Genomic DNA, 19,330 nt, shown 5'->3' with positions numbered 1-19,330 from the left:
GTGTCAGGAGCGACAGTATAGCTCTCGCTCCGTGTCAGGAGCGACAGTATAGCTCTCGCTCCGTGTCAGGAGCGACAGTATAGCTCTCGCTCCGTGTCAGGAACGACAGTATAGCTCTCAAGAATAGGAGAAGTACAAGCTCAGGAGGTATCTGGTGAGGTCATTGCCAAGAGAACAGAAATCCTACTTGGGGGAGGAGCCGGGCCAGGTGGTCTTTATAGGGTCCTTCCCAACCCCAGTAACCCCTGAAAACAGATTAGAGCCTCCCAGCTCAGCTGTTATTCCTGCTGCTTGATTTCTTAAAGGATGTCTGCCCTGGGCCTGTGCGAATGTTCCGTGTCAACTGAAGACCGCCTATGCGGTGACGTCACACCCTGGCCTGCGTTCCCCTCCACATGGCCGAGTGTTGCCTTGCAGTCTGCTCAGCAAATGTTTGTTTTTTGCAAGGCACATCCTCCTTCCTCCTGCAGTTCAGACGTGAGCTCCTGTGATAGATGCCTCCCTGGGGGTCCCATCCAGAAACTTGATTAGGGAGGATGTGGGCTGTGCCGTTAGGCCTGCAGCCAGGCAGGGACATCTGTCTTCTGCGCTTGCAGAGCAGAGCCTGCGTCTCGGACCCTAAAACCCAATGAAGTCCAGTAACAGGTACGATTTTGAAGTAACAGTGGCCCATTTTTCATTTATGCTCATTATTGTTTGTAGCTGTTTTCCTGAAATTGAGGCGAGTTCCAGAGGCGGGTTTCCATGGTAACAGAATAGCAGCCCAGAGTGGCTCCCTACAGATGTTTCTGAAATGGCCGCTGTTCTCTTCCCCGGGGTGCCTGGCTGAGGGGATGAAATGAGAGCGAGTCAGAGCCAGGCCTGCCCACTGTTAAAGTCACAGGCAAGCAGAGGGGCAGTCAGCTCTGGCGTGGGCAACCCGTTGGCTTTCCACATGTTTTGTTCCTGCCGGCAGCCCACACATATGCCTGGAGAATAGCAAATTTCAAGCCTGGAGAAGATTTATGAAGCCCTCTTTGCCCAAAGACACAAGAACACCTTTGCATGTTGATCTCCTGCGTTCCCTGATATAAGTGTCTTCCCGAGGCTGGCTGCAGGCTCAGGACCTCTGGGATCTCATCCTGGCTCTGGCTCTAATTCACTCGGGTGATTAAGGAAAAGACATGCATAACTTCCACATTCCTGATGTCTCCTTTGGCAGATGAATAATAATCTCTGTCGTTCCTAGACCAGTGCTTATCACAGGATGTGATGCTTCTAGAGGTCTACCGTGCAACATCAGAGAAGGCAAACAGCATACAGGCCCCTGCTCTCCAGTTCCTCACCCAGTCCAGACATTGCTAATCAATCACAGCACTTTTTCTCACTGGGCACTGGTGTGACCTCGGTATCTTTTTCACCATGGTACAACATGAGGGAAGCCACTCCCTGGTGGTCTAAGTCAACTTGGCCTTTGTGTAAGGGATTCACTGTAAAAATAGTAGAGAATGAGAGAGCCATCAGTTGTCTCAACCTTTGTGAATTCTGGAGGTTGGTGCATCCTTGGAGAATTATCTGGAGAAAGGAACATGGAAGGAAACTGGTATCCATCCCCTCCCCCTGCAGTCATTGCCAAAGCAGGTTCCCAAGGAGGAAGTCCTGGCCTTGCCACACCACCGTGTTTCTATGAGGACATCAGCCTCTAATGGGAACAAGGAGAGGAGAGGCGCCCCTCCCCTGAGAGCATAGCCACCCATGGCCTGGGCTGGGAGAGCTCTGGATCCCTTGGTGGGCTGTGTGGGTGCCGGGCTCAGCCTTACAGTCTGGAGAGCAAGATCATTGAATACCAGGAGCCCTGCCTCATGGCCTCTCCCTGCGGCTGTGTGCATGGGACAGGAAATGTGGGGACAGGCCAGAGAAAGCCTTGGGGAGTGTTGGGCTACTGCTCTTAGGAGGCAGGCATTTCTAAGAACATGAACTTTGGCCCAGAAGCAGGTTCTCTACTTTCCCAGGCCTACTGCCCACCACCCCCGCCCCCCGCCCTGGCAGGGATAGAAGGCCTTTCCATGGTTCAGGCTCCATGCTGGGCTCAGCTCAGGCTTTCCCACCCAGCAGGTGGGATGGACACACCAGCTTAGCTATACCTCTCCAGGGCCCATGAGGAGGAGTCTGTGCCATCGGGCCCTGGCCCTGCGGGCTGCCTCCTCCACGGGGCTCACGGATGGCCAGCTCACTTCAGGAGACTGCCAGATGCAGAAAGAAAAAGCCGTGCTCCCTACAGATGGAAATTCCCATCGAAACCTCAGGAGCAGATCCTGACCATCTTTGCCAGCTCTGTCTTGGCCTCCCTTCCCGGTAGCCAGAAAGCCTGCTCACTCGGCCTGGGTGTTCAGCCCTGAATTTATGGGCAAAAGCATCCTGTTAAGAAGGGGAAACCTGAACTTTTCTTGCCCGCCCTGAAGAAACAGGAGAAAGGAGGCATGGCCCTTCCCAAGATCAGCAGAGGTGTTGGCCCCCAGGTGACACTGTTTGGACTCCACGGTCACGGTGGTGAGGAATCCGAGGCAGCCTGCAGCCCTCTCTCTGAGCCTGTCTCTGCCCCGCCGCCTCCCAGAAGGCTCTGCGTCTCTGAGGGAACAGAGACGCCCGGGGAAGGCAAGCAAGCCGGAGTGACTGATGGAATGGTCAAGCCATGGAGAGCCCTCCGAGGAATACTTCAGTGCTGGGAGGGTCACCAGCCCTGGCCACAGACTGACCGTTCTCCCCGCCCCTTGGCGGAGCCACATGCATGGTTGCTTCGATGCAGGCTGTCTCACTGCGGAAAACCCTTGAGACCCTCAGCTGCAAGTAGATAGGCATGCTGCTTCCCCCCCACCCCCCGTGTTTGTGGGCGGCACCCCACCCTGCTTTCCCAGCGATAGGCTCTGGGGTTTCCTGGCACCTCTCTGGCCAGGACTCCCTGCTCCTCGTTGGCCCCTGCCCGTGGTCATGCTTCCTTCTTGGGACAGAGTTCCAGGCTTTGGTTGCCCTGTCTCCCCAGAACCCTTTCCTCCGCAGGCCCCCCAGCCGCAGAGGGAAACTGCCCTGAATGAACTTTGGCTCCTGTGATGTAATTCCTGGGGATATAATTTCTGAAGCAGTCCTGGCCTCATGACCCAGCCTGTTCTTCCTCCAGATGCCCCTGGAAAGACAGGAAGACAGCGTTTCTGTCATCTGTTGCCCTGATGAGCATGTGGCAGTGAATTAGTTCCCTGCACTCGTTCCCTCTCGCTCCCAGCATGGAGCTTGCTGGCTCACGTCTCCGGTGCATTTGGGGTTCAGGGGCATGGCCATACCATGTGGCCGGCCCCATTTGGCCCCAGAACCTCTGGTCCCTCTTTCCCCAGGCTGGGGCTTGCCACAGCATCCCCCATGCCCCAGAAGCTGCCCACCCCCATCCTGGCCTCTCCCTGAGGTGGGGCCTGAATCAGCCAGAACCTGGGCTCTGGCCCACCCTGCCCCGCCCAGGCCTGCAGCTCTGGGTTGGGCCCCTAGTAGGTGCTCCCAGAATCCCACAGCAGGCTCTGCTCTCTAAGGCCAGACGGGGGAGCTCTGGTGGCACAGAGCTCCTAGAAGGAAGGACTAGACAGGAGAGATGACCCACCTGACACAAAGAGCTAGCCCTAACAGCCTTCGTGTTCCGGGGCTCTTGGAGATTACTTCCCTCACTGGCTCTGTTTTCCCTTCTGTCTAATGGGGATAATAATTTAGGCCCTTGTGACCTGCAAAGAAGCTTTTAATGTTCAGATGACCTGAGTGCTGTGAAAAGATAAATCAACATGCATTTTTGTCACCGATTGTGTGAAAGACTTGGTGGCAAAGGGCCGAAGCCTGAGCTCAGCCTTTGACCAGGATGTCCCACTTTGCTACCTGGGGCAGGAGTCATTGGTCCAGATTTCCGTGGGCTGCCAGCTGGGTGCTGAGAAGGGAGGAGGGGGAGCTGGGCAGGGACCAGGGCCTCAGAGCTATCTGTAGGTTGTGTTTGGGGCTGGTTGGCTGGGGTGGTAGAATCAGAGCCAGCTTGTGTCTGGAGGTGGGAGCTCGGCTCTGAGTCTCACGGACCTGGACCAAGCCCCCCTTTCCCTATATTACTGCTCCACCATGACCAAGTACCCCAACCTCTTGGCACCTTAGTGTTCTCATCTGGAAAATGGTAATCACAGTGCCAAACACCTAGGTCTCCTGTTTGCATTCAGTTAACTAATTCTATAAGTTAATGGCCCAGTAGTTGGGGTGACTTTTACCTTTTCCATGCTGAAACATGGCTCCCAGGCCAGGATCAGACACTCACGGTTTGTAGCGGGAAGTAGAGGCCCAGAGCCGAGCCCCAGAGATTCACTGTGGCAGAGCCTCTTGGTCCTCACTGAGCCCATCAGATGATTCTGGCCAAGGCAGAGGTTGTGCAGGACCCCAGGCCCAAATGCCCTGTGCCTGGTACAGGAGTATCCACAGTGTAAGGCCAGGCTGACCTTAGCTAAGGGCAGGGCTCAATAGGCCGGAATCCGAGGTGAGGGCGAGAACCATTTCCAGGCTGGTCTCTTCAGCAGACGAGGCCTGCTGGGGACCTGAGACGGCTGGGGAGGAGGAGCAGGACAGGCCAGGTTCTGGGGAGGCCCTACTTGGCCTTTCGCTCTGGCCTCTGTCAGGCCAGGCTTCTTCAGCCTCTTTTTGTTTACTGACTGGAAGGAGGAAAGGTGTCCTGAACAGCTGCAGAGTAAAACCCAGTACCTGGCCCTCTGAAGGTTCCCTGGTGCCAGCTGAGGCCAGTAAGCACACAGAACGGCAGGGTTTCTGGTTCCTGGGGCCTGATGCCTTGGGGTCTTGGACACCCCACCTGCTCTAGGCTTCTCCCTCCTTGTTGGCTTCCTGAACTATGGCAAGTAGCTAGGAGGGCGCAGGCAGCTGGGAGGAACGGGAAGGCCCAGAAGTCTTGTGCTGCGTTGTGCTGTCTGTGCAGGGACCCTGAGTCCTTCACACACACACACACACACACACACACACACACACACACACAAACACACACACACATGCGTGCACGCATGCTCACACACAGTTCCTCTCCATAGAATCTGCGTTTGCCCCACCAGCTCTGATAGACAGGGAACATTGCTCTATTTGGCAGGAAAGCTCAGTAAGAACGTCTTGTTGGCCATCTGGCCTCCTAGTGCTGTTGTTTTATTCTGAGTTCTCTCTCTCATCCCTCCCAAGTCTTGCCTGAGGACTGCATTCCCTGGTGGGAAAGTAGAGTGGAGCGGAGCGGGAGGGAGAAGGGAGTTTCTGGAGGCTCGCTGTGTGGGGCATGTCCCCCAGTGGTGGCCTCACCAGGGTTCATGAAGCCCCTGCCTACTCACCTCATTCTTGGGCTGGTGCAGCCCCCAGCCCAGGCTCAGAGACCTTCAAGAAGGTAAAGGCAGGTTCCCTTGGCTCTGGCTCAAGACTTTTGGAAAGCCTTGGGCTTAAGTGTGGGCTCCTGAAGTCCTCAGCATCCCTGATGAGCATGTGGAAGGGAAGCCACCCATCATAGACTCTGATCAAAATGATCATTAAGCACTCTTGATGTAGGAAAACATTAGAGTTTGAAGCCAACGGCCAGAAAGAATTATTGAGATGTCTTTGGTGCAAAAGGGTGATTTTATGAAAGCACGGGACAGGACCCGTGGGCAGAAAGAGCTGCATTGGGGTCATAGGAATGGCCCATTATATACTTACAAGTTGAAAGGGGATTAGGGATAGTGTAAGTCTCTAAGGAACTTTGGAAGCAAGGTTTCCAGGACCTTGAGCTATTGTTGGGGAAAGGTCATTTTTTACCATCTAATGAAACCTTAGTCATGAGACCCTTCAGATGCATATCAGTGGGCCTTATGCTTGGGGGATGATTGCCAATATATCTTAGGTTTAGAGATAAAGGAAGTTTCCAGAGGAATTTTTATATGTTAAAGTAGGCTTACAGTATCCTGGAGGGGAGGGGTCTGACTAGGATTGCCTTTTGCCCTTAGCAAAGTGTCAACATCGAGGCAGCTGAGTCCCTAGAGGAAGTTCACTCTGTTTCAAGGACTTGTCAGTGGGCTGTAGGTGGTAAGGAAATTTAATAATTTTTCTTCTGCCTTTGTTTCCCACATCACTTTTGGCTTAATTTAGCTCCAAAATCAATGGTCTGAAAGACTCCCTGTGATGGGAAGGTACAGCAGGCTCCAGCCTTCCTCTTGTCCAGTGGGTTAGGAGCCCCCTCCCCTCAGCTTCGCCTCCCATCCAGAGAAGGGAGCTTCTGCGATGGCACCCCCCTCACTCCTCGTCACAGGGTGTTCAGTTGGAGCACCCACAGTCCAGGCTCCTGACCGAGGCCTGAGGGCCCAGCTATGCTTTAGAGTGGGCAGAGCCTCCAGAGGCCCAGAACCTGAAACCAGCCCAGAATGTGGGAGGGGAAAAGGCAGAGCCCCCTAGGAGGTGATGTGCTTTCTTCTCAAGCTGGTGTTCACCTTTGAGTCTGTCCATGGCCCTCTGAAGACAGACAACCCCACCACCACCACCAAGAGGTCCACTGGTGTTCGACATCTCACCTGGGGGTGTGGGGGTAGGCAGGAGCCTGAAGGGAGGAATGGGTTCTGCCACACGAGCACGGCTGCCTCTGCTACCCCCACCTAGTTGGGCTCTAAGTGAGTCTCTTGGCCTCTTCAGATGAAAGCCTAGGGGAGCTTGTCAACCAGATGTTGGGTGGGGTCTAGAAGGATTTGTGCCCCTCTTCCCAAAAGGGAGGTGAGACCAGCCTGGGGCCTTGGAGCTGCTCCAGCTCCAGGAGGGATGTGGTGCTCTGTGGGCTCTGTTCTCAGCCCGGAGAGACACCTCATTCCCAGTCTGGTTGGACGGGTTGAGGCTGACACCTGGGAGAACCTGGCATCGGGAGAGGGCCTGAGTGCCTCAGCTCCGGCTGGAATGTGGGCCTCCCCTGCAGGGTGTGTCTGCCTCAGGGTGGGTGAAGGGAGCAACCTCAGAGGTGGCCCCACCCCAGGCTCCTCCCTGCAGCCCAGGGTCCCCAAGCAGAGGGCTCCTGGGACCAGGAGGCTCCAGCAATGATTCCCTGCTTCCCAGCTGGAAAGGCAGTTACAGAATCCCAGGAATGTGCCTTGAGCTCAGAAGGAAAATTCCCAAAATAACTTCTATAAATACTTGAGGGTAGGGACTGGGAGGGAGCTCTCAGCCTGGCCTGCAGCTGGCCTAGCGCTGGGGGCTGCTTCCCAGGGTAGGGTCCCCGTACCCCCAACCCAGAAGAATAAAAAGACACATACAGCCGGGACCTTCCTGCTACCCCTTCCCTCTTGGCCAACAATGTCAGTCACTGAATTAAGGAGGTGAGATGGTGTGCAGTAGCAATACTGAGAAAGGAAGGAGGGATCCATCTTCTCCTTCATCCCCATCCCAGGCTGCAGTCTTTGTACCCCCCACAGAGAATCTTATCTTCCAACAGGGAGGGTCCCCCTCAGAGGGCCCCTCGGGCTGCCTGTCCCTGTGGCCCTAAGCAGGTCAGCAAACACGCACACCTAAGTGCCTCTGGGATACCGGGCTCAGAACCCAGGACCCTCCCACCTGCACTCTATTGAGCTGCCGTCTTGTGGGGAATAGCCAAGCAGGCAGGAGCCACGGACCCTGCCCCTCTCAGCCTAAGATGGCTTGCACAAGAGAGCCCACCAGTAGTGAGTCACAACCTCAAGGCGATGGCGTGGCCCGGAGGTGCTATTCTGGGAGGCTTGCTGGAGGAGGAGGGTCCTGGGTGGTTGAGATGAGGCCAGATGTTCTCTCCTCCCTGAGATCCAGGAAGGGAGGGTAGGAGGAATGAACGAAGTTGGGAATTTCCGGGGCCTTTCCCCATAGCCCTGCCCTCCCTGAATGGCCGTAACCTTGGCCCCCTCTTAAAGGTGTGTTGCTCAACGGCCATGAGCAGCTCGCACGTTGCTTTCCGACTGCTGCGGCCGTCTGGCTGTGGCGTCTCCCAGGTGAGGGTCAGAGGCTGAGTCACCTACTGGCAGGTCTGGTTTCTCTTGGCTCAGGGTGCCCCCTGGCCAGAGTGAGGAAGAGTCATCGGGCACGTTTGGGGGGAACAGTGTTCCCACCATCTCCCCGGAGACCTATTCTCTGGGTGGCTAGGGTGGGGGTGCAGGGCAGGGGCTGGTGATGGCGGGCCCTTGGCACAGCGCCAGCCTGGGGGCAGAGCAGGTGAGACCTCACGTCGTCCTGAGGCTGGCCCTGCCCAGTTGTCAGGCAGCAAACAGCTCCGAGTTGCTACCAAACACGAACAGACGGGTGTCTCAGGCAGGTGGCGGCAGATCCTGTTACAGGCCCTGGGCTTCGGGGCCCCAGCCTGACCCCAGCCCGGTGTCTCCTTTCAGGCTCTGAGGTCAGCACCCCAGGGTATGGGGGATGTGATCCAACCCCACCCCAGTCCCGAGTCTTCATCCACAGGGAGCCTTGCCCTCTAGAGAAATCATCTACTCCTCACTCTGACAGGACCCTCTGCTCATCCTGGGGACGCTTCCCTTTGCTGTCGGCACACTGTGGGCCCTGCCTACATGATTGCAAATTCATCCTTGCAGACTCTTAACAATTCCCTACCAGGAAGTACCATTCTGTCCTCTGGTTCACAGATGAGGAAACCACAGCTCAGAGAAAACAGGCCAGTGGCCCATGGTCACTGCACTTGTCAGTGGCAGAGCTGGGATTCCAGCCCAGCCTAGCTAGGTCTTCTGGCTGCGGAGCCCTGGCTCTTTTCTCTACAAGAAACATGCAGAGAAGCCTGCTGCAGACCTTGAGTAAAACCAGCAGAGCAAGAGAGAGACAGACAGACAGACACACACACACACACACACACACACACACACACACACACACACCCCTGTTCAGCCTGCGGCCATATCTGGCCCCTTACCAAACACCCACACACTGCTGGAGATCAGGGGTTTTCAAACTCTTTTTAGCGGTAGAGCCCTCTTTTCAAACAAAATCTCCCGTGGAAGCTTGATCCAGAGAACTGAGGGTGTAAACCCCACGGTGGCCCCGCCCCCACACCGTGAGGCCCCGCTGGCCTTCGCATCTGTCCTCTCTTGCTCCTTCATGGGCAGGACTCCCAGGGTGCAAACCTTCCATTTTTGGTGCTTAATTTTGGTGTCTGGCGGCCCGTCGTCTCGCCCGCCTTCCGTCCTCCCTGTGGGCCCTGTTCCATCGGTTGCTGCTCAGGATCCAGCTCCCAGGCCATGCCGGCAGCACAGCTTGGCCCAGGGCCCTACTGGCCAGACTGGATGCTGCCCTCCACTCCCGGGCGGCCCTGAGTCAGCACGGCTCCTGGCCGGCCCTGCCCCGCCTCAGCTCCCCTGCCCTCCACCCCATCCGTGGTGCTCTCTGGGGACAGCTTCGCCCTGGCCTGAAGAGGCAAGATGAAGAACTCTCCCCCTTCCTTCCGTGTCCCCACCCCCCAGGACCACGGCCAGCACCTTGGGAGAGGGAGAGGCTTTGCCTAGGGCTGCCTGAGTGCCATCTTTCACTTTTGCCTCGCTGGTTGTGTTCCAAGCCTCAGAGGACTTTAGGAAATCGGGCATGTGCATCTTTCCCGGTGGGTCTCCATAGCAACAGAGGGCCTAACTCTGAGGAGCGTGGTGAGGAGGAAAATGTTCCAGCTAAAAATGTACATGGCCATCAGTGGGCGGGCGCCCGAGGGGGGGGCTCCAGGAACATAGAAGGCAGCTCCTCTCCCCCAGCCCAGCCCCCGCCTGTCCAGGAAGTCGGTGTTAGGCTTTACCTCACATCTTTGAATGAGTGGAGCCTCCCCCCAACACCCCCGTGCTGCCATCCCATGCTGCATTTAAGGGCTAGGACACAGATCAGTGGGATGGAGCAAAGCAGCCTTTCTGGGACTGGAGGCCAAAGGGGGGTCCTGGTCCCCCACCTCTTACTCACTACCCTGTCCTCTCACCTCCCTGCACCCTTCCCAGTATGAGTGAAAGAGGACATAGAAGGGACACCGTCCCAGTTTCACTTCCCAAACTTCTGTGACAATTCCTGTCACTCCTCTCTCTGCCAGCAGGGTTGTTAAAGACAAACAGCAGTACGAAGCTTCCTAGCTACCCCTGATTCATCTACCAGAGCCTGTCCTACCCAGCAAATGCCCTCCTGTGACCCCCACCTGCCGGGCCAGGCTGGGATGGGCAGCAGGTCCCAGGACCCAGATGTCCCAGGAAGACCACTGCTGATGCAGGCCAAAGAGCTTGTGACCCCCTCCCCCCAACACACACCCATAAGTTTAAGGTTCTACCTTCAGGTTGTAGAGACTGAAGCCTGTGGCACACATTCCTCCACACCCCTGGGGGGAAGGGTGGCTCCACAGGGCAGCAGCAAGGCCTCGGGGTGAGAGACCCACTGACTGAGAGCTCACACATGCCAGACAATGTTCTTCAAGTGCTTTCCATATACTGACTCGTGCAAACTTGACAACCCTAGGGTGGGCAGTGTGGTCTTTCCCACTTAGAGCTGAGGAAACGGAAGATCAGAGAGAGGTAACTTGCCAGCATCCCCAGTTATAATGGGCAGGCACACAGTTGGGTCAGCTGACTTGAAAGCTCGTCCTCGGGGCTGGGAGGGACAGAGCTCCCATGGTGGGTGATCCAGGGGCCAGGGTGGGGACAGGTACGATTTGCATGGTTAAGGACAAGGCTGAGACTCTGAGCCCTCTCGCTGGTGGCTGAGCCGCCCCCTTGCCCCGATGGCCAGGATGCTCCTGCCACAGGGCGCCCTCACTAACCTTGCCCTGTGCTTGCCCCCCAGGGTCTGATGCTGAGTCGGCTGGGCCACAAGAGTCTGGCCCAGAAGGTGCTGCGGGACGCCGTGGAGAGGCAGAGCACCTGCCACGAGGCCTGGCAGGGCCTTGGTGAAGTGCTGCAGGCCCAGGGCCAGAGCGAGGCTGCTGTCGACTGCTTCCTCACTGCCCTTGAGCTGGAGGCCAGCAGCCCAGTGCTGCCCTTCTCCATCATCCCCAGAGAGCTGTGACCTGGCACTGCAGCGGCAGGGTGGGAGGGAGCTGCCCTAGGGGGCGGGGGGCAGGCGGACACAGGCAGGCAGCAGGGAGCACAGGACAGGGGAGGTGTGGGGCCTCAGGGAAATACATCTCTAGGGAACATTTCTGCAGGCTGCAGCCCTAGTTCTCCTCGCCTCCCCCACTCCAGTCCTGCTTTCCCTCCAGGGCCAGCTGGGTCTGGGAGCTGCTCATCTGGAGCCCGGTGGACCAGATTTGCATCGAAAGCAAATCCCTTGCTCCTTGGGATTCAGACCGCCTTGGTGGCATTTATGAGGAAGGAAGTAGCTGGGAAGCCACATCAGCAAGGGAGGATCTGCCCCAGAGTCTGGGCATCATCTCAATGTGCAATAAGGGCCTGGGTTTCCTAAGCACTGCTCCCCACTGTCTAGAAGCTCCCATAGTACACCTGCCACCCTCCACATCCCCGATCCTGGGTTGCCCAGTGACTGTGCACAGGTGTTGGCCTCGAACTTCAGCTCCCTGATCTCCAGCACCAAAGATGAACCCCATGAACTGCTCTCTGACTAGGTCAAGAGGATTTTCCCCAGTTCCTAGCTCAGTGCCTTGGGAGATGTCTTCTTGAACCCTGAGTGACTTAGAGTCTTGGTGACCAGACTTGCTACCTGAGAGCACAGGTCAGGGGGCCTCACAGCTGAACTTCATCTCTACCTGTGCCTCTGTGCCTGGGAAGCCCTAGGGCCCTGATCTTAGCCCCAGTCTCAGGACTGGGTTTTGGGTAACTCTCAGGTCTTGCCTCAGGCAGTCAGAGCTTGAAGATTCTGCTAGCAAGTGGGAAGAGCATAGGATCTCTGGGTTCCTCTCCCAGGTTTGAGCTATTGCAGGATGCTCCTCTTTACCCCATGAGGCTGGTTGGGCCCCACTGCTCTTCCTCTCTGCTGTCAAGTGCCTTTTGGGCCTCTGGTGCCTGGCCAGGGGCACTGAGCACCAGTTCTAACTCCCCTCCCATTTCTGCCATGCACATCTTTCTGGAACCATGCCCCAGCCCAAGCGGCCTCCTTAAGCCCTAGGCTGTAGACCCTAGGATATAAACATGGCAGCTGGACCCAGTTCTTCCTCACACTTTGCATCAACATACTCCTTCAGGCCTTGGGTTTCTGGGCAATGGATACAATGCAGAACCCTCTGAGATAATAATATGCAGGTGGGCAGTCTCTGGGACTGACCCCAGTACCTCTCATCCAGAGTCCATTTCCACTACAGGCCTTTGGTCCCCTGGTGCCTGAGGCCCAGTGAGGACTGTAGTCAGAGACCAGTGCAGGGGACAGAGCAGATCTCTGTCAGCCGGGGACCTAGGGCTGGTGGGTGGGTGTCTGCCCTGGTTCCCCCAGCCCTGCTGCATGATGGTCTTGGAATTCTCCCCAAGAAGTTACTCCGCCCCCTGGGGTGGCGTGGGGTGGGGTGACCTTATCAGGGAATTCCTTTTTTATCTGCACTTTGGGTTTTACTTTTAAAGCTCCATCTGGTACGTCTCTCTCATCTTAAGGTGTGTGGAAAGACTGGATGAGGGCTGCCCTGCTCGTCATTTCCCAGTCTGCTCCTCAGGGAGAAGGGGCTGTCGGATACCCACCCTCCTCACCAGGGAGGAGGCTGGCTTAGCACTGCGCACCCCCGGGTGCCTCCCAGAGAGGGCCTGCCCCCTCCTGGCTCCCCGCACCACAAGGGACACAGCAGAGGACATCAGAGCCTTCACTGCTTGGTTGAAGGATCTCTGTCTCCGTGTGTGTGTATAAATATAGATATATAGATATATATATGATAGAGATCTATTTTTATTCTGAAATTCTGTTAGAAAAAAACCTAACGAGAGGCGCAAATGCTGTTGATTTGCCTCGGGATGCCCAAAGATTGGTAGTTGGTTATTGGTCACAGGACAGGCACCAAATGCATTTCTGCTGGCAGCATTCCTCTGGAGGAGGCCTCTGAGGGTTGGGCCAAGTTGTGGGCAATTTGAAATAAAGGTCTGGAATAAAGAGATCCTTGGAAGGAATGCAGCGTGTTTTCTCCAATAGGTATTTTCTCCAATAGGTACCCCAGAACAGGCTTTGAGCGCTTAGTGAGGAGGGGGTGTTGCAGGAAGAGAGGCCTGAGAAGTCACGGGGCAGGCCCCATGAGTGGGGAGGGGTGGGGGGGAGGAAGCGGGGAGGGGCCGGGGAAGAGACTGGTGGGAGCAGGGGGAGATGGGGGGATGTTAGGCAGGTGCTGAAGTCTGGAGGGACTGGAAGGAGGCAGTGGGGGGTCTGGGTGGGGCCGCCGGAGTAAGCTTCCCCTCCACCTGCCACTGTACCTCCTGTGGGCCTGAGCCTCCTGCTGCCTGTGGGCACTGCCAGTGGCGCATCTTGGGTGCCTGGTGGAGAAGCACCCAGAGAGAGCTGCGTGCCGAGGGTGCCCGCTGCACGCAGCCTGACCAGCCACCTCGCCATGAAGTCCATGCCAGTGCTCTCCTAGAACACGTCACACCCATGCCAGTATACCCCGTATCAAAGAAACATGCATCACGATCTGGAAGGATGACTGGGGTTTGCAGAGAAGCTCTGTTTTCTTCGTGTGCCCCATGGGATCATCAGGTGCACCCCCAGAGCTGCAGCCACTCACTTGGAAGAGAGTGGGTATCATTCTTGCCTGGCACAGGCGAGAACTTCCCACTCCCATGGCCTCATGGAGGTCCTGCCTCCTCCGCCCTCACCCTCAGCCCTATTCCTGAGGGGACAGTCTTGCTGTTCCAGGGAGGAAGGGCCTTTTTTGGAGCTGGTGGGGGCCCAGCTTCCCTTTCACTGTGATGCTTTAGGAAAACACATTCAGTCTGCAGTGATTAAACAATTAGTATCATGTTACTACTTTCACATCCTCACCCCCAGCTTGAGGACCCTTGCAGTGACCAAGACTGCCTGAGGCCACACGTGGCATCACCTGGTACGCCAGTCCTGGAGAAAGGTCTAGAAAGCTCACCCTACAAAGAAGAGAATGGAGAAAGGGAGGGGAAGCCTTCCTACTCAGGACACGAGCTGACCTTGGTTGGTCAGATGTTAGAGAGTCAGGCAGCAGTGGAGACTCAAGCGTTTCCTGACCCCCAGTTCCCATCTGCAGACCTCCCCTTGTACACACACACACACACACTGTGTCCCATCCATGGTGCCAGAACAAGGGCTGCGGTCTGGGGACAAGACTCAGGATTGCATAGTCGCCCCCATGGACCTCCAGCACCCCTGGCAGGCTCTGGGACACAGCCCTTCAGTATTAATAGTGTTTATCTACAGGCATAAATATGAATGGAATTTCAGCCACCAACACCCAGACTCCTTTCTGATACCAAAGTGCTCATTGTTGCATTCGCTCCCCCACTGGGCTCTCAGATGTCATCACCATGCAAATATTTCTCAGCCTTGGGAAGCTTCCAACTAAACAAACCTCCCCCAGCCCATGCTGCCAGCTCCCGATGGCAGCCCATAATCAGGGAACCTCGCACACAAGCGACCTGTGGGACCAACCCCCACGGTGCCAACCTGAAGGACTGTGGAGGCTAGGAAGGTGGTGATGGAGACAGTATCCTGTCTGTCCCCTGCCAGAAATTCCTTGGAATTTTTATCAGAATTTTTATCAGACTGTTCCAGTTGCAAAGGACAGAGACCCCTGTAGGTCGTTCCCAGAGAGAGACAAGGGGTGCTTCCAGGAGCCCGAGAACAGTAACTGCAGGGCATGGACCTGGGGCCAAAGCAGCCACAATCTGGCTTCTCTGATGGCATCAGAAACCAGCCTGGGCTCAAAGGCATAGCTCTGCTCCGAACTGGCTCATCTCTTAGCATGAAAGTGGCAGCCTTTAGCAATGCTCCCCCTGCACTCAATGTACATACTTGTCACGTTGCTCCTTTGGTAGTCAACCACCCTGGGAGGTGGGTTTGGTCCCCATGAAAGGTGGAGAGTCACAGTGCCCGAGAACCTAGGTCCTGGCCTACAGAGCCAGTGCTGTGGCCACCAGCCCCCTTCCAAGGACCCAACACAGCACCGACTCATAGACCCTTGAGGGAGAGCCACAGGAAATGCCTGTCCCCGAAGCAGCATGCTGGCCCCTCTGGCATCCACGGAAACGAGCATCACGGGGGGGCCTCTACTGCAGCATTAAAGGGGGCGATGTAGGTCTGGGGTGCCACAGCCTCACCCCCTTGGCTGAAAGCTTGGGCCCTGGCTTTGGTGAGGAGGAAGGAGTGATGCTCAGTGCGTCCTGCTGCTGTCACCCTTCTGCGGCCGGAGAGGACACTCCTTAAGTGGAGGTCCCTCAAGAGGCTGGAAGGTCCCCAAATAGCAAGGGGGTTCAGAAGATGCCAGGCAGCCCGGAAACATGACGGGCTCGCCACAGGAGCTGTGTGCCGGCCATGTGATGCCACTGCCCTGCCTGCTGGGACCATGTGACATGGCAGCGGGGGGGGGTGGTCCCCAGACTAGTGCTGTCACTGTTCTGTTCTCACTCACTCTCTGATTCTCTTTCTCCCTTAACTGTCATTGTGGACTTTGTTTTAAAGCTCTTATTTATTTGTCAAAGAGAGAGAACGCTCGCACAAGCAGGGAGAGCAGCAGGTAGTGGGAGAGGGAGAAGCAGACTCCCTCTGAGCAAGGAGCCAGATGCAGGACTTGATTCCAGATTTAACACTGACCCGCTCTTTTATCCTCCGTCCCATCCATACGCCCATTGGTCCCTCGTGTTCTTCGGAGCGTTGTTTTCCTCCAGCCCCAGACCAGGTACTCCCCTTGGTTGTTCTGTCTCTTTCGTTTCCTTTTGCCTCTTTGCCTTTAGTGACACTGACATTGCTAAAGGCTGCAGGGGGTCTGGCCTCTGCGATAGGAGTGTGGGATGGAGGAAGGGGGAAGCAGTGGGTGGGGGAGGAGAAGCCCTGGGTGAGGGAGAGTAGGGAAGGCAGCTGGTGGGGAAGGGCAGGGAGTGGGGAGCAAGAATGAAGAGCAGGTGAATCTCCCTGAAGACAGAGCTCTCGGATAAAAAGAGGGAAGCCCACTCTCCCCCCTCCTCTGAAGGGCCAAAAGATGGTGGAGGCACTAGCGCTCCGTTCCATCCCGAGCAAACTTTCCAGCTCCGACAGCCCGACTCTGATGTCAGGACTCCCCATCTGTAACTGTGATCTTAATCACTTCGGCTGGTGGGGAGGGCAGAGGAAGAAAGAGGCCGTTAGAGGTTCCCTTGCACGCTGGTCTTGTGCCCAGGGGCCCATGGCTCACTACCTGCCCCCCACCAAGGGCCAGGGCTCAGTGGCTGTGGGTGGTGGCCTCCCACACCGCTCCCACTCCCCAGGGGCCGCCTCGAGAGCACCCTGCCAAGAGTGCAGGGGCTTCGGGGGCCTGGCCCCATGCAAGCCGGGGGTGTGCCACAGAGGGGAGCTGGGGCCAGGGCACTGTCCTGCATCCAGACAGCTTCTCTTAGCTGGGAGCAGCACTTTCCCTTGGCTTTGCTCTCTTTCTCTCTCCTCCTTCCTTCTTCCTTCTGTGCCTCTGTAAAGTCTCCTATGGCCTCAAAGTGCCCCACAGCTGCTCCACCCCTGCAAGTCCTCTTCCCAGAATTCCTGCGGGGGCTCACTCTGTACCCTTCCTTCTTCAGGACCCAATTCCCATACCTTCCCGAAGCATCTCTCCCTCCTTCCCCACTACCCACCTCTCACCATCGCCGTAGGTGACACTTTCACTTTGTCAGAACAACCAGGCAGGCACAGGCCCGAAGGATTATTCTTCCTGAGGGCAGCCCCCCCATCCCCACACACTTGGCCTCAGCTGTGCCTACATGTGCCCTCACGAGTGGGACCGGCTGGGCTCTAGGGAGGCTCTCCTGCTCCTGGGAGACTTGGGGTACAAATTCGGAGCAAGGCCAGCTTGTCTCCTCCCACAGGCTGACCTTAGCTTTCCCTCTCACCCAACCCCCATGCCATCCCAGCGCTTTACCCTGGGGGTGGCTAAGGCAGGGGCTCGGCGGGGGGGGGGGGGGGGGGGCAGAGGCTCGGCAGGGGGCCGAAGCCCTCCTGAGTCTCCTGTGGCTGCTCAAGGGCCTGCAGTTGGTCCCAAACCATTTTATCTTCTTCATAAATTTACACGTGTATTTAATCCTACTCTACAAATTAGTGTAAAAATAAGCATCTTCGCCATTAGGATCTTCACCTGCATTGTAGATACGTGGATCATTGGACACAATTTTCCAGAAACTTCGTTTTCATGTCCATATAAGTTATTTAAGTCTGGGCACTTTGACTATACCTGAAACTAATATAACACCATATGTTGGGGCGCCTGGAGGGTTCACTTGGTGAAGTGTCTGCCTTCGGCTCAGTTCATGATCTCAGGGTCTTGGGGTCGAGTCCTGCATCAAGCTCCCTGCTCAGCAGAGAGTCTGCTTCTCCCTCTCTCTCTCACCCTCCTCCCCACTTGTTCATTCTCTCTCTTTCTCTAAAAATCAAAAACACTATGTTAACTATGCTATAATTAAAACAAATAATAAAATATAGGGCGCTTTTAAAATCCTGGAATAATGTGGCCCCTGGAAATTCTATCTGGAGTTAGAAGTACCATTTGTAAAACACTAGGGGAGACACCCCTCCTCGCCCTGCCCAATCCCACTTCCCATAATGCAACTTTTAACACAAGTACCTCTTAAGTGATCTAGAGAGAGCTTGTTTATAACGTCTAACACCTGCAAACTTATTATCAAACCTCCAGGAAGAACTTCTAAATCGGTACTCAATTTCTTTACCTCCTCTTTTTTAAAAACTTATTTCATCAGATGACTTCTGTCAGCACCCAACACCAGCAACAACTAAGGTTATTCAGGCTAATAGCCATTCACTGAATAATTCTTTGTGGTCCAAAATAATCAAAGGAACTTCCATAACATATTTTATACAAGCCTGTCCATCTCCTAAAGGATAATTGTGTGTCTTGGAGCACATGGCATATTGAGTGAGCATCTACTAACTGCTAATGCTGTGCCAGGCACTGGGAAATTCCCCGATGCCCCAGCAGGTCCCGACTCTATGATCCCGGAGCCCACAGTCCAATGCTGGCCTCAGGCAAGTATTTGGGGACTGCTGGGGCATTAATAAGAGGCACCCAACCAGCGTTAGGAAGATGGGGGAGGGTGCTTGGAATTAGCACACCAAGGGTGGGTGCGGGGAGTATTTCTGGCAGAAGAATGCCTCACTCCCTTATCCCAGCTACAGGTTAGATAGATGATGTGAAGGTATGAATAATGTCCCCCACAAAGTTGTCTGTGTCCTAATCCCCAGAACCTGGGAATATGTTCTCCCACATGGTTTTTTCTTTTTTAAAGATTTTCTTTAAGTTTATTTCTTTAAGCAATCCCTATACCCAATGTGGGGCTTGAATTCACAACCCCAAGATCAAGAGCCCTATGCCCTACAGACTGAGCCAGCCAGGCACCCTCTTCTCCCACGTGGTAAAGGGACTTCGCAAACATGATTAAGGATCCTGAGAAGGGGAGATTTTCTGGATCATCCAGGTGAACCCAATACAATCACAGGGATCCTCACGAGAGGAAAGCAGGACGGTTGGAGCCAGGAGTGGTTGTGCTGGGAACAGGAGTGTAGAGTGATTTGAGGAAGAAGCCATGAGCAAAGGAAGGTGGGTGGTCTCTAGAAACTGAAAAAGACAAGGAGACCATTTTTCCCCCAGAGCCTCTCAGAGGAGGCTCCTTCTGGAACCAACCCTGTCAATATCCTGACTTGAGCCCAATGAGACCGATTGGAGACTTCTCACCTCTAGAACCATAAGACAGTAAGTCTGTGTTGTTTGAGGCAACAAAGTCTATGGGGAAAGGCACAGGAAACTAAGGCAGACAGTTTGGTGAAAGCTCCCTGAGGCACAGGGTTGGGCATGTGGGCTCAGGGGTACTCTGCAACCCAGAGCCCATGCCCAGCCCGGGAGAGGGTGGAGATTTGAAGCCTCAACAGTCATGACCCTGCCTGGCATGCTTCCAAGTGTCCTCTCTGTCCCTGTTGAACACAGGATTCTCCAGCAACTTCCTTTCTCCTTAATGGCCCTCCGTTGCCAGGCAGGACCTCTGAGCTCTGGGACTTCTGAAAAAGGATGAGGGAGCAATGGCCAGTCCTCAACAAGCCCTGAGCTCCAACTGTGACCCAAACATCTCTCAGCACACTGCCTTGCTGTCCCACACTGCCCCCCTTCTAGGCCTCTCAGTTCCACCCGGGTGAATTGAATGGAATGCCTTGT

The 19,330-nt window shown here is 55.6% G+C and overlaps 1 protein-coding gene across 2 annotated transcripts in view; it reads left to right on the top strand.

Moving 5' to 3' along the window:
* The window catches only part of LOC111155861 (tetratricopeptide repeat domain 7A), a 115,358-nt gene extending 102,289 nt beyond the window's left edge, over positions 1-13,069 (top strand). For both annotated transcript variants that reach the window (XM_022516283.1, XM_022516282.1), the window contains one exon: positions 10,825-13,069. In XM_022516283.1, coding sequence (XP_022371991.1) covers positions 10,825-11,046 — 222 coding nt within the window. In that variant the 3' untranslated portion in view covers positions 11,047-13,069. The remainder of the gene's footprint in view (positions 1-10,824) is intronic.
* The last annotated feature ends 6,261 nt before the right edge of the window (positions 13,070-19,330 follow it).

Source organism: Enhydra lutris, unplaced genomic scaffold, assembly GCF_002288905.1.
Source record: "Enhydra lutris kenyoni isolate GAN:26980312 unplaced genomic scaffold, ASM228890v2 scaffoldscaffold44, whole genome shotgun sequence".
In the NCBI taxonomy this organism is placed as follows: domain Eukaryota; kingdom Metazoa; phylum Chordata; class Mammalia; order Carnivora; family Mustelidae; genus Enhydra; species Enhydra lutris.
Note: the sequence above shows the minus strand (reverse complement) of the source record. Positions and strands in the feature narration are given on the sequence as shown.